The sequence below is a fragment of the Peromyscus eremicus genome, chromosome 19 (genome assembly GCF_949786415.1).
Source record: "Peromyscus eremicus chromosome 19, PerEre_H2_v1, whole genome shotgun sequence".
Lineage (NCBI taxonomy): Eukaryota > Metazoa > Chordata > Mammalia > Rodentia > Cricetidae > Peromyscus > Peromyscus eremicus.
In genome coordinates, this window is record NC_081435.1 from 55,012,938 (window position 1) to 55,028,333 (window position 15,396).

The window sequence follows — 15,396 nt, forward strand, 5'->3', positions numbered from 1 at the left end:
AGAATTCAAGCTGGCATGCTCAAAAGCAGCTTCAGGTGGAAGATAGAGTGAGTTGTGGAGGCTGAATGGGTTTTAATCCCAGTCCTTTCAGGGGATGGGGCAGAAGCAGGTGGATCTGTGTGAGTTCAAGACCATCCTGGTCTGCATGGCCAATTACAGGACTACCAGAGCTACATAATAGGGAGAACCCATCTTTAAAATGATAAAATAAAGCTGTGATTGTAGGTAGCAGGGCTGTGGTGGTATGTGTCTGTGATCCAGCACTTGGGAGGTACAGCAGGAGGTCTGAAGTCTTTAACTGTTGGGAAAGATACAAGTTTTCCAAAGTTCTCTTCTTTTGTTTTGATGTTTGAAACCGGCTCTCAGTGATGTCGACCAGACCTGCCTTAAACTCGCCTCACCTCTGGCTGCTCAGTGCTGGATCACAGGCATGCACTACCACCCCAACACAAGTGCTCCCGAATTCCAAGCCCTACTTGAATTTATATCTGGTGATGCTGGTAATTGGTGGGCTCACTTTTTCTCTTCCAAATACTCAAGTCATAATAGTTTTAGTTTATCAAAATCCTCTGGCAGCTGGGTGTGGAGGTGTCCACCTTTAATCCCAGCACTCCGGAGGCAGAGCCAGGCAGATCTCAGAGTTCGAGACCAGCCTGATCTACAGAGTGAGTTCCACGATAGCCAGGACTACACAGAGAAAAAAAAAAAAAAAAAAAAACAGAGCAAAAACTGTGTTCTTATGGGGGCTGGAGAGATGGCTCAGTGGTTAAGAGCACTGAGTGCTTTTCCAAGGTCAGGTTCAATTCCCAGCACCCACATGGCAGCTCACAACTGTCTTAGCTCCGGTTCTAGGGGATCTGATTCTCTCATACGTCATACATACAGGCAAAACACCAATGCAAATGAAATAATATTTTCTTTAAATCTTAAAAAAAAATTCTACTGCTCAGCCTTTAATCCCAGCACTCAGGAGGCAGAGCCAGGTGGATCTCTGTGAGTTTGAGGCCATCTTGGTCTACAGAGCGAGTTCCAGGACAGGCACCAAAGCTACACAGAGAAACCCTGTCTCGAAAAAAAAAAAAAATCCTCTGGCTGCTTGCCTCCTTACTGTAAAGGTTATTCCCAAAGAAAAAATCTACTTATAGTTCAAGGTCTAATGCATTTGATAATATTCACAGCTTCATAATTATGAAGGACACCTGTCGTTTTCCTGCTGTGTGGGACAGGAGAACTTCATGTCTCTTCCCGCCAGCTGGGATGGTGAGTCCGTGGACCACTTTGGTGGGGACCCCACCTCCCATGCTTGCCGTTGTCCGCTGAGTGCGCAGGGCAGTGTAGTGAAGAGGAGAACCGTATCCCGATGTGATGGGGGAGATGCTCATGGAGCAGCCGTTGGAAAATGACGAGAACCAGGCTCTGAGAGCAACGTCCTAGTTGACCCCTCAGGATGGGTTCATGAGAACAGTGTCCTCTGACTTCCTTGTGTTCGTTACAGCTTATCATTGGCCTTTTGCTTGTAAGTTTGTTTATCTAGCCATAAGATCCAAGGCTCGCCTCTTCTGTGTCGAATGTCTAACACGTCCCCGTTGTGCGCTGGCAGACAGTGTTGGTGAAAGTGAACAGTTCAAAACCGGATTTCTTTTTAAGACAGGGTCGGTCGCACTGTGTAACGTAGACTGGGAACTCAGCCTTCCTGCCTCTCCCTTCTGAATGCTGGGGTTACAGAAGTGCCATCATATCTGGTGACAATTTCATTTTCCTCCACTTGTAAAGGATGTCGGTTTTCTTCCTGGATGCACCTTTTGGTGTTCGGTTGTTTTAGAGAGGTTTGTGAGGTGTTTTCTGTGTTTTGTCTCTAGACCGCCCTAATTTTCTTGAGGTAGACTTCAGAGCCCAGTCAGCTCTCCTGGGGACATGGTTCTTTGAGTATTTCATATCTCTTTTTACTTCAAAAGTATTCTTGAATTATAATTGCCAGTAATTTTTTTTTCTTAACTCTATTGTTTGTGCTCTGTCTTTGGGGACATCGATTATAGGATGTCCTTTCCTTACAAATCTGTTACATGCAGATGTCCTCATGGTCCAGAAGAGGAGGGTATCTTGTCTCCTGAAGCTACAAGCGGTTTCCAGCCATCCATTGTGGGTGCTGGGAACCAAACTGTGGTCCTCTGGAAGAGAAAGAAGTTTAACCACCGAGCTAGCCCTCTAGCTCCTAGTTTATGTTCTCTTTATTCACTATCTGAAATATCTTCAATTTTCCCCCTAAGCTCTGTGCCCTGTAATTTTGAATTTTGCTGTTTTTTGTGCTATTTCTATTTTATGGGCTATTTTGGGACTGTTGAGATGGTACCCTGTTCTCGTTTACCCTTTCGTAGTTGTGTGTAGGATTCACCGTGGTTTATTGTAGTATTAACAAGAGCTTGACTGTATAGAAAGGAGCAAGGGAGTCAGGGATGTGGAAGACTGCTTTGGAGGTGTTACACACACAGACAGAATAAGGCCTGCCAAGGAAAATAACAAGGTCGAGGCTGTTTGCCGCTAGTCATGGGGTAGCTGAGGTTTCTACCAGAGCACCTCTAGGTTGCTTCTATCCTGTCTGCCGTGGGGCCTGCTGAGGGAGGACCAGTTTGGCATAAAAGGACAGATTGCTCCTGACTTCCTCTACAGTGAGTCTCAGTCATGTTCCTGACCCACAAGCCAGGCTCTCAGCTCAGGTACTGCCACCCCATCGCATATCTGGGCCCTGGGTGTGAGCGCTTATACGGCCCTAGAGTGAAAGTGGCCGTGAGTTTCCAGGTGCCAGCCCCTCTGTGTCCAGATCACACCACAGATCCATAGGAAGAGATCCACTCCTGTGATCAGAGCAGAGAAAGGTCTGAAACCCTCTTAGAAAGATGTATTTGATGAGATGCTCTTTCATCCTCAGACATAGACGTGTGGGGTCATTTGATGGCCATCTTTACAAGCCACTGGGTTCTCCTGAGGTCCGTGTGCTCCTCCTCACAATGGTGGGGTGTCCCTGAGAGGAGACTGGGGAGTCTCCTCAGCCATCAGTACCAAACAGCTCTGCAAGGCAGTGGCAACTTGAATTAGCACAGCTTAGTTTCACCTTCTGCCCATCACAGTGGAGAGACACATGGAACCGGCCACTCTTGAGGGAGCCCAGATGACTCTGTCAGAACCTGGACTGGGTGTTTGTGTTGATGGGAAATTCTTTCTTGCAGATCTCGCAAAGGCCTTGGTTCTGACAGAAATTGGGCCCAAACGTGACCCCGATACTCTGAAAGTTTTCCTGAGCAACATGGAGCGGCTGCTGCACGCCAAGGCTCATGGGTACAGGTCCTCAGTCCCGTAGCCAGTGGGTTGAAAACCAAAGGTGCTCTTGGCTAAACACTCCCAGGGGATGTGAAGAGGAGGCGCTGTGAGAGGCTGAGGACACCAGGCTAGAGAGGCACACTGTGCGCCATCATCCACGGAACACTGGCTGCCAGGTGTTAGGGAACAGGGGGCCCTGTGTCCTCTAATCTGTGCTTGAAAGCCAAGTAACTAAGCTTGGGGTCCCTCAACCAATGAGTCTTAAGTGTCTTTAGAGTTTCTCAGCGGCCTAGCTTTTGGACCAGAGGTGTCCAAAGTTACTTTTCTGTTGCTGTGATCAGATACTATGACCAAGGCAACTTATAGAAGGCTTTATTGGGGGCTTACAGTTTCAGAGGGTGAGTCTGTGGCCATCAGGATAGGGAGTATGGCAGCAGGCAGGCACGGTGCTGGAGCAGGAGCTGAGAAATCAAATCTTGAGACAACAACCACAAGGCAAAGAGAGATAACTAGGAATGGTGTGTGGGGGCTTTTGAAACCTCGCCGCTAGTGAGAACACTTCCTCCAACAAGGCCACACCTCCCAATCTTTTCCAAACAGTTCCACCAGCTGGGGACCAATTACTGAAATATATGTGCCATATGCACCTAGGGGGGCCATCCTCGCTCCCAACACCACGGTGTCCAACCATTTAATGTTCTGTTATGGTGTCATATTTATAAACAGGTTGGGTCACATTTGTACCTAGACTAGGACAAATGTGGTCTGCGGGCCACAGGTTGGGCATACCTGCTAGATAAACTGTTGGTTACTTATTTCTCACATGTCCTTAAGTCGAAATTACTTCATCCTTGCCTCCCCCTCATCTGTGTGGTAACCACCAGCCACTTGAAGGCCCTCCCATGTAACCTTCCAATGTTGAGTAGAGTAAGAACTTTAGGCCTCAGGCTGCCCTGGCCACAGTTCACACTCAGGAGCCCCTGGTGACCAGCCTTAGTGCAGCACCCGAACGTCATTGTGGGAAAGTCGTCTACCCATGCCTGCCCTCCGTGTCCTTAGCTTGCTGGCAGAATCCCTAGAAAGGGGCGAGGGGATAAGCATCAAGCATGCCATGACAGGTGCCCTCTTACTCACCCACATCTGCCTTCCCTCCCTTCCCTCCAGGGTCCGAGTGATTGGAAGCTCCACCTTGGCACTCTGTTACCTGGCCTCAGGTGCCGCCGATGCCTATTACCAGTTTGGCCTTCACTGCTGGGACCTGGCAGCTGCCACAGTCATCATTAGAGAAGCAGGTGGCATTGTGATCGACACCTCAGGTAGGCTCTACGGCCCTTGGCAACCCTCCTCACCCAGTAGCAGACACTAAAGGAGGCGATACTGGATAGAGCACACCCGAGTTCCACACCACATCGGATTCCTCCACTTCCTCTGAATTCTGCAGATGAGGCTACACCAGGGTGCATGGCAAGCAGTGGCCAGCCATAGAGGGCTTTGGTCCTGCCCTTCCTCGCACATAAGCTAAGGTCTCTTGGCTGGTAACAGAATCAGCAGCATTCCATATTCTCACATCACTGACAGTTTCCCATGGCTTCCGAAACGATCCAGTTGGTATATGGAGCAGACTCTTCCCCGAGATCTGCAGCCCAGAGCTGGGGCAACCCAGGACCCAGGGGTTGTCCTGTTCCTCTGCTTTTGTGTCACTGAGTCCCAGTCACTGGTCACTCATAGAGCATTCCTGAGCCCCATACAAATCTCCCCAACCACTTAGTGGCCAAAGCCCCCTTCCCTGAATTCTGGCAAATCTTGTTAGACCCATTTTTCCCCTCTTGATTTTAGGTTAGAGTTTGTTAGCGAAAACGCAGTGGCCCACTTTTAACTGCTGGGTGTAGAAAGTGGATCTTCTGTACTCTGGTTTCCACCTTTGTCTGTCTGTCTTTTGAGAGGCTTGGATCTCCTAGCAATGTATAAAAGTAAAGTTGGCTGGCCTTTGGCAGTCAGTGTACAGGACAGTCTCACACTAAAAAGCATCTCACTCTGAGGTTTATCCTTCGAGCACCTTGAGGCCTCAATCTGTGTGTGTCAGTGTGTCATCACTGGGTGAGATGACTCTTAGATTGAGCACCCAAGAAGGTACATGGAGGCAGGTCTGGCCCTCTCAGCCACAGCAGCCTGCTGTGTGGTGAGATACAGGACATCCCACTCCCATCCTGGTCTCACCTAGTTTTACATTTCCCAGTAGAACTATCCTATCATAACTCCAAGATGCGACAGCCTTGGCCTCATTCCTACGAGGGGCAGAGTAGGTAACAAGAGTCAGCGTGCCTTCCACACAGCCAGGTTAGCCAGGTTCAATTTTTTTTTTTTTTTTTTGTTTTGTTTTGTTTTGTTTTGTTTTTCGGGACAGGGTTTCTCTGTGTAGCTTTGCGCCTTTCCTGGGACTCACTTGGTAGCCCAGGCTGGCCTCGAACTCACAGAGATCCGCCTGGCTCTGCCTCCCGAGTGCTGGGATTAAAGGCGTGCGCCACCACCGCCCGGCCCAGGTTCATTTCTTAGCGGCTTGGTGGATGCCGGCCCTGGGACTCCATCTCGGGCCCGTGAGCTAGTTTTCTCTGCACACACACGTGAGAAGTTGCTGTTCCAGACGGTTGGGCAGGCTCCCACAACTCAGACGTCGGCTCTCCTCTCCGTCCACAGGTGGACCCCTTGACCTCATGTCTTGTAGAGTCGTGGCCGCTGGCACCAGAGAAATGGCCGCGCTCATCGCCCAGGCCTTACAAACGATTAACTACGGACGGGACGATGAGAAGTGAGCCGCACGCAGGAGGCGGCGCGGAGGAGGCTGACGTCCAGCAGCTCCCGGGGAAAGAGCTGTCCCCGTGGCGAGGCTCTCGCCGGGACCCGGTGCTCAGCTGGTTTCTCTCTAATCTCACGTAGCCTTTTTCAGGCCGGTACATGTTCTTTCATCAGAGCCAAACCCAAATCTCTTGTGAGGTGTGTATTAGTCATTCAGTCTTGATTGTTTTTCCAGAACGTAAATCTCAGGTAATAAAGCTTTAGAAGTTGCTCTCAGGCCCTCCCCGCGCCCATGGTGAGACAGAATGCAATAAATCAGAATTACAGTTCAGCAGCTAGTTCCCTCCAGCCTCGGGTTCTCAGGCTGCCTGAACCCCCACGCTGTGCGGGCAAGTCTGTCACTGACATCACCCCACAGGTCGCCGCTGCCGTGGCTCGCCTTGTATGTGTGGCGCCCCAACCATGGCAACAATGAAAACATTTCCCCTAATATCAGTCCCCTGATATTAAGGCTATATTTAATTGTGAATATAGATCACCTTCCATTTTTTTTTTTATACTGCCTTTAGTTGGACCTTCAGAGAATAAGTGTGCTGTATAAATTAAAATGATGTATACGGAACCTTTATTAAAGCCTGCGTGTATCGAAAGGAGGAAAATGAGAAACTGAAAAACAATACTAAAATATTTTGTGACAAACATTCTTTTAAACAAAATCTCTGGGGAGTTGAAACTTTTTAAATGACGGGAGTTTGGTTTTGATTTTGTTGGGGGGGTGGTGGTGCTGGGATAGAGCTCAGGACCTCATGCACATAAGACAAGCTTAATACCTCTGAGCTACATCCCAACCCTAAAGACCGGAATTCTGGGTCTGTGGATCTAGACTGTGGAGACGAGGCCCAGATGGCTCTGAAGTATCTGTAATTTGTCTCAGGGCCTTTTTCCCGGCCACTGCCACACATGCCATGCCGTAGCTGCCGTGGGAGAGAGACGGCGCTTTCCTTCTGTGCTAGAAAATACCTTGTTCGTTTTGTTGTTTTTGGAGACCGGGTTTTTTCTGTGTTGCCCTACAGGTCACTCTGTAGACCAGGCTGGCCTCAAACTCAGAGATCCCTCAGCCTCTGCCTCCTGAGTGCTGGGATTAAAAGCATGCACCACCACTGTCCGGCACCTTGTTCTTAATTAGTGGGAAATTTGCATATTTCCCTTGTTTGACTATAAAATGAGCTCTGTGCCTTTATCAAGTACTCTTTCTCTTTGAGGAAATTGTCCGTCACATGTGGCTATACTAGCAAAAAAAAAAAAAAAAAAGCAAGGCTCGCCATCCAGTGTCTTCCTGGGACCAATTGTCCTGGCCTTTTCAAGCTCCTGAATACTTCCAAAAGTAGTTAAGCCATTTTGAGATGGCTTTGGGGTTCTTTGTGCTTTTTTTCATCTCCAGAAGTTGCTTTATCTGCATGATTGTTTCATACACATTTATTCTAGTAGCACTTTTCCATAGGTGGACTGTTTCATTTCTTTGAGGCAGGATCTCCTGAATCCCAGGCTGGCCTAGAACTTTCTATATAGCCAAGAATGGCCTTGAACTCCTGATTCTCCAGCCTCTACCTCCCCACTGCTGGTATTACAGGCATACGCCACCATGCCTGGCAATAAGATATTTTCTGATTTGTTCCTTTATATTTTCTCAGAATAACCTCAAAACAGTACCTAGCACATAAGCAGATGCACAGGAAACTCGTCAGACTCAATGTGCATTTTGAGATGTAGTACTTAGTTATGAAGATCTCCTGGACGGAATAATTACCGGGGTGATCTTCAAATAAATGGCTCTGCAGAACAGCCTCTCCTCAGTGAGATGCGGACGGAGCCTGAGTCTAACACTGACTCCGAGCTGTGAGCCTGACAGAATCCTACTGCTCCAAGAGAAACAGAGCTCCGAGGAACAGGGAAGCCCCAAGGCTGGGTCAGGCAGGGACCCTGCTGGCTCACTCATTCCTTGAGGGATCTGTCAGGAATGCAGCTGGCCAGTTGCTTCTGTGGTGTTCCAAGTCAGCAAAATCCCCATCCTCCCTCCCACACGGGGCCTTTCTACTTCTGTTCCAAACAGCATCCATCTTGTCTGCTGCTCAGTCAGTCCATTCCTTCAGAGTCTCTCATCAGCTTCCACACACTCCCCGCAACTCCATCTTTATTTCAACAGCTTTGCCAGTAGCATCCTGTAGAAGGGTGATTCTCGACCTGTGGATTGTGACCCCTTTGGAAGGGTGGAACGGCTCTCTCACACTTGGAAAACACAGATATTTACGTAATGATTCATAACAGTAGCAAAATTACAGTTATGAAGTAGCAACAAAATAATGTTATGGTTGCGGGGCACCACCACATGAGGAACTGTGTTAAAGGGTCACAGCAGTAGAGGAAAGACTTTTCTGGGCCTACCTTTATCAGTTAACCAAATGATAAAAGCCCTGCCGTCAGCAGCAGGGGGTCAGTCAGGTGTGGGTTGTTGGTGTTCTGGTTGGTGCTGCCTCAGGTAAGCCGCTGGGTGCCTGCTCCTGACCTGCCCTTCCCTCAGAACTGTCGAGGGACATCATTGGGCATCCTGGGAAAAGCCAGCAAGTGCAAAGCATGGGTGGATTTCTGCTGTTGTTACCGAGTTCATCTCCATCACTCTTCACTCAAGGACAGGATGTTGTTCTGCTCAGATTCTTCCCTGTGCTTCTCGGTTGTCACTGTGGTGTGCCCTGGCAGAGTGACCAGATTCTACCTCATGAAGCGGAGAGGGAAGCGGCTGGTGTCCAGGCAGGCAGCTGGTTAGTCTGTGGTAAAGAACAGGGTGGCATCAGTATGTCAGCATTTATCAAAGAGTTAGCCCCTCACTGTCTTGTCCGTCCTTTTAAAAAATAATTCAATGCATAAAAATGTAAAGATTATATATATTTATGAGACACATGTGATACGTCAATGTATGCGCTTTATATGATGTTTAAATCAGTAAAGAACATTAGTGATTTGCCATTTCTTTTATGAGAAAACATTCAAATGCTTTGTTCTAGTATTTTAAAATCTATAATACTAATCATTCTACAGGCACTTTACTGTGCACAATTAATTACTTTTTTTTTTTTTGCTTTTGCTATTTAAAAGGTCAAACATTATAACATCTTCCATAGCTCACTAGGATGGCTCACCTATTAGAGAAACCAGAAGTGGCTGCCCCTTAACTTAGACAGGTTTTGTCTGATTGAAAAGCCATTTACAGAGCCAGGCGGTGGTGGTACATGCCTTAGATGGCAGCACTCAGGAGGCAGAGGCAGGAGGATCTCTGAGTTGGAGGCCAGCCTGGTCTACATAGTTCCAGGACAGCCAGGGCTCCATAGCAAGACCTGTCTTGAAAGACCAAAAAGAAAAAAAGGGGGGCGGGATGTCCTACAGCACACAGTGTTCAAGCCTAGATGCAGGACAGACACCCCAGAGCCCATGAGGCAGCCCATGAATAGTGCCTGAACCTGAGGGTCAGAGGACATGGGTCTGCAGAAGAGGGGAGATGGAACGGATGCAGCTCACAGTGGAGAGGTTTGAGGTGCTGAGGCCCTTAGGGACCCTTCTGTTGGTGGGAGCTTCTGCTTGTGACTGCTGATGTGTATATACCAACCTCTCATGGGCCTGTGCCCCAAGAGCCCACTGAGTCTGCATCAGGTGCAGGGCGGGAGCTGCACAAGGACCAGCGTCGGGCTGCATGGTGACAGTGTGAGTGACCTCGGCATAGTGGGTGGGATTGGGTGAGAAGCCAGAGCAGGCCATCATATGGTGAGGAAGCAAGCATGTGTGTGTATGGGGGGGGGGGGGTTATACACTTTTAAGAGAAGTTCCCAGGTAGCAAGTCAATGCCATTTAGGGAGAATGCTATCAATCATGTGATAGACATGCCCCTCTGGCCGAACGACCTTATATATCAATACGTGGAGTGAGTGAAGCTCTCACAATGTCTCAGAGTAAATAAGGAAATAAGATGGGCCCTGTCTTAGGGCATCTGTTGCTGTGAAGAGACACCATGACCACGGCAACTCTTAAGGAAAACATTTCATTGGGGTGGCTCGCTTACAGTTTCAGAGGTTCAGTCCATTATCCTCATGGTGGGGAGCATGGTGGCGGGCAGGCAGACGTGATGCTGGAGAAGGAGCTGAGAGTCCTACATCTTGACCCTAGGCAAGAGGAAGTAGTCTGAGACACTGGTATCTTGAGCATATCTGAGACCTTAAAGCCCGCCCCCACAATGACACACTTCCTCCCACAAGGACACACCTCCTAATAGTGCCCCTCCCTTTGGGGGCCATTTTCTTTAAAACCACCACAGACCCTTCAGGTTAACCCAGTTCTCCCAGTGCCATTGGGCAGAGTGTGCTGCAGATATATAGACACAAGCAGCACCGGGCAAGCTAATTGGTAGACTAATCCCTGGATGTTTGGGGGAGAGAGGCAAGGCTGTGGGTCACTCAGGTCAAGCACAGCATCTTCCAACCACCAGCTGAGACTGGGCCATCAACAGGAAGGAGCATGGCTTAGTCTCAGCAAGACACATCCTTCTCTCTGTCCAGCCTCGGCTGGGTGCTGTCTGCAGCCAGTTCTGGGACTTCACCGAAACCGTGCCAAAAGAGCCAGAATGGAGCAGGTGTGGTGGCGCACGCCTTTAATCCCAACACTCAGGAGACAGAGGCAGGCGGATCTCTGTGACTTTCTACAGCCTGGTCTACAGAGTGAGTTTCACGACGGCCAAGGCCACATAGAGATCTTGTCTCAAAAAACAAAACAACCAACAGGTCAGGGTGCTGCGAAGCCCTCTGCCCACCTGTGGGTTTCACGCCAACTGCTGGTGACTGCAAGAGTCCACATCTCCCCATGAGATGTCATTAAGGTGCCACAGCGACTCCTATCCCTCTGGAGCTGAAGGGGTTGCTGGGCAGAGTCAAGTCTACCAGTCCACCCCACCTTTAAGAGTTTATCTCAACAGGGCATTAGTTACTGAGGGTCACGTGGACGCACACATGAAGTATCCCTGCCTGGAGCTAAGGGTGTTTGTTTTTCAGTTTTCAACAAGGACTGACTTAAAGCCTTTAATAGGTACAGTTATTAAAATGTGTCTCTGTGTCCCAGCTCTGTAGTAGTGTGGGTTTGGTTTTTTGTTTTTTGAGACAGGGTTTCTCTGTGTAGCCCTGACTGTGCTGGAACTTACCCCGCAGACCAGACTGGCCTCAAACTCACAGAGATCTGCCTGCCTTTGCCTCATGAATACTGGGGTTAAAGATGTGTGCCACCACTGCCTGGCTTGTTTTGTTTTTTTTTTTTTTTCCATTTATTTTTCTATTTTCACTTGACTTTCCAGAGATTGTAACAAAATTAACATCCATAGGGGAAAGTTTACTCACGTCTGCACACCGATTCCCTTGGAGGCAGAGGTATGTCTGGACTGTATTGGGGAAATGACTCCTTGCTAGTGGACCAGGTCTGATCCAGGAGGGACTCTAAGCAGACCAGTCTGAAGAGGTGGCAGTCACATTAGGAGCACCTAGGAACTGTGACAAGATGTACCGGCTGCGGCAGTTTACAGTGGAGGACTCCAGGCCTCCTGGGAGGTCTCTGTAAGGGCTACCGGGCCACAGGAACCGGGCATGCCTAAAGATGCGGGCGAGAGGGGTCCAAACAAGACGCCGGGCAGAGGGACAGACTGCCTGGGGCTCTTGGTTTTATCTATGCTGCATTGGTCAGCTTTATTCTTAGATCCTATTTCAGGCCAGCACCAAGGGAGGCAGGTGGGAGACGAGAGGCAGGCAGGTTTTACAGGCCCTTCGGCAGCCTCCTAAACCAAACAGAGGTGTTGCCCTTTGCGGTCAGCTTCTCCGGAGAGAAGCAGAGAAGCCAACTCAATCTCAGGACCCCATGCACTATAATGCTAAAGTAAATAATAGCAAGCAGCTTCCAGCGTCCCCAGGGTGGGGCTGTCATATCGCTACATGGGACCACACTATAACTTCTGGCAAGCCAAAGCTTTCTATGCTGGGACGGGGAGATGGGAAGCAGTTTGCCAAGCTGCAAGGTGATCGCACAATTCCACATTGCTGGGTCCTAGGAGATGCAACCAGGCCCAGACCAAGCGATTGCCTGAAAGTTATATGCACCTTAAGTCTCTGCAACCTGTTGTCCAGAAAGCCCTTGGCCTTGCTGGCATCCTGGTCCAGAGATCTTCTTCCTAAGGGTAGCGCGCCCTCTGTTGTCCGTGCTGGCGAACTGCACCATGTCCTGGACAGTGAGGATATGAGGTTGTGGGTCCCTGGAAGTGGGGAAATTTTAGCAGCAGTGATCCCCTGTATCTATGATTATATGGCACAAGGCGACAGTATTATGACAGATTACATCCCGTTTCGTGACGTGTGATAGATCTCTGAAAAACCAAAAAGTAGGAGCCATGTCAAAAATGTGTGAAATAAAAATTCAAGTCTGATTAGAAATATAAAACTTGATTGTTCAGAGTCTACTTAAGGGGACTGGAGAGATGGCTCAGCAGTTAAGAGTACTGGCTGCTCTTCCAGAGGTCCTGAGTTCAATTCCCAGCAACCACATGGTGACTCACAGCCATCTTTGGTGGGATCTGGTGCCCTCTTCTGGCATAAAGTCATAGAGCACCCATATACATAAAATAAATAAATACAGAGTTCACTTAAGGTTTTTGTTGGTGGTGGTGGTGGTTTTGTTTTCGCTGTTGTTTGGTGATTTGTTTCTGAGACAGAGTCTCTTAGGTAGCCCTGTCTGGACTGGAACTTGCTGTATAGACCGGGCCAGTTTCTAACTCAGAGATCCACCTGCCTCTGACTCCTGAGTGCTGGGAGTAAAGGTGTGCACCACCACCGCCCAGCTTAACAGTCTCATCCAACTGTGAGCCCTATGAGCTACGATAATGAGTGTCCCAGCAAGATGTGCCCATGATGCGATAGTGGCATAAATATGGGGGTAACCAGCTGTTTGTGATTGGATTTAAAGTCTACTCCACACGGGGCAAATGCATGCCTGGTAGTATAAATCTGACCAAGAACCCATGGCTGGGAACTGGTAGGTGCCATGGTTGAACCTACTGCTATTATTTTGTTAAATGGATGTTTAGATTAGTGCAATACAAACTGGACTTGGTGGGTTATTTTTAAAAGTATATGAAGTCTAAAGAGGGTGGAGGTGAATCTGTGTAGTTATAGGGAAGAGCGGGAATAAATGTGATCAAAATACATTGTAGCATGCATGAAAGTGCCCAAGAGGTACTTTTTAAATTTCCATTATAAACATAAAACAAGGCCGGGGCAGTGGTGGCCCACGCCTTTAATCCTAGCACTCGGGAGGCAGAGCCAGGAGGATCTCCGTGAGTTCGAGGCCAGCCTGGTCTGCAGAGCAAGATCCAAGACAGACACCAAAACTACACAGAGAAACCCTGCCTCAGAAAAACAAAAACAAAAACAAAACCATAAAACAAGTTAAGAACACTGGCTGCCCTTGCAGAGGACACAGGTTCAGTCCCTAGCACCCACATGGTGGCTCACAACCACCTGCAACTCCAATTCCCGGGGAGCCAATACCCTCTTCTGATCTCCAACACACTATACACATGTAGTTCACATACGTGTGGACAAAACCCCACACACATACAATAAAATGTAAACACACACACACAGGAAAGGAGTAAGCAGGGACTCTTCTTACAACTGTCGACTCTAGCTTGTGTCCCACTCAAAACCCTTATGCCAAGGTGGTGTATTTGGGGATGGCATATTTGGAACCTGTAAAATGCTGTGCCAGCACTACTCCTGGCCTGGATTTACCATAGTTACATCCCTGTTCGTTCTTCAACAGCTTCATGCGTGAACATAATGAATTTTAATCATTCCCACAACCCCATTACCCTCTCACCCCTCTCACTAAAATCTTGGGTATTTTGTTGTTGTTGTTGTTGTTGTTGTTGTTGTTTCAAGACAAGGTTTCTCTGTATAACCCTGGCTGTCCTGAAACTGGCTTTGTAGACCAGGCTGGCCTCGAACTCACAATGATCTGCCTGCCTCTGCTTCCCAAGTGCTGGGATTAAAGGCTTGCTCCACCATCAACCGGCTGAAATCTTGTTCTTGCCCATAGCACCCCTCTACGTTCATAGTGTTCTTTTTGTGTGTGACCCGCTGAGTTAAACAGGGTCCCTTGCATGAATGTGAATGGGGCGTTGTTTACTAGAGCATGGGCAACACGATTGAAAAAACTGGACCTCGCTTCCCCAGAAACTATTACCTGCCAATAGTCCTTCATGGAGAGGGGACTCAGAAACCCCTTTTCCATCCATACTGGCACGTTAGCAGGCTCCATCTTGTACCCACAGGTACTGTGAGTTCATGAGTGCGGTGGACTCGTCCTATCTAGAAGACATCTTTTCACAGCATATATTCCCTGAGCCTCCAAAGGGGTGATATAGACGTCCTGTGTAAGGCCAAGCATAAAACAATTACTTACTCTCCTTAGTCGGACAGATTGCAAGTCCACTGTTTAAGAAAAAGCTTCTCGAACCAACACCGAATGTAGCACAAATCTATGGGTATAAATTTAAGTATTTATAATGCAGTCTGACACCACGCTGACTAGTTTCATGTCAACTTGCCACAAGCTAAGTTATCTGAAAGGGAGAAACTCAACTGAAAATGACTCCATAAGATCCATCTGTAGGGCATTTTCTTAATTAGTGACTGATGGGGTGTGTTGTGACTATTTTAATTGGGCAAAGATGTGTTACATTTGTTCATGCTGCATTTGTTTAATGGTATAAGGATGTGTGGTTAATTATGTAAAGATGTGTTGCATTTGTTTCACCTTGCCTGCCTAAGGCACCTGATTGGTCTAATAAAGAGCTGAACAGCCAATAGCACGAGGCAGAGAAAGGACAGGTGGGGCTGGCAGCAGAGAGAATAAAGAGGAGGAGAAAAGGAGGAGGAGGAAGGGGGAGACATGCCTGGGGCAAGAAGCCAGGTAGCTGCCAGACAGACAGACAGACAGACAGACTCTAAAAGCTGTGAAAGTAATATATACAGAATAAAGGAAAAGTAAAAAGCCCAGAGGCAAAAGGTAGAGTAAGAGAAGCGGGTTAATTTAAAAGAGCTAGCCAGAACCGTGCCTAAGCTAGGCCCTCACCCTGGGCTCTGGAACCGTTTCACAGTACCAGGCATAGTTTGTCTATCGTGGGGTGGCCCTCACGTCAATTAGAAAGCA

General features: G+C 48.4%; 1 protein-coding gene across 1 annotated transcript in view; it reads left to right on the top strand.

Moving 5' to 3' along the window:
* The window catches only part of Impa2 (inositol monophosphatase 2), a 32,649-nt gene extending 26,455 nt beyond the window's left edge, over positions 1-6,194 (top strand). The window contains exons 6-8 of the mRNA XM_059246285.1: positions 3,225-3,333; positions 4,480-4,631; positions 6,010-6,194. Of these exons, the coding sequence (XP_059102268.1) occupies positions 3,225-3,333; positions 4,480-4,631; positions 6,010-6,125 (377 nt within the window). The 3' untranslated portion in view covers positions 6,126-6,194. The remainder of the gene's footprint in view (positions 1-3,224; positions 3,334-4,479; positions 4,632-6,009) is intronic.
* The last annotated feature ends 9,202 nt before the right edge of the window (positions 6,195-15,396 follow it).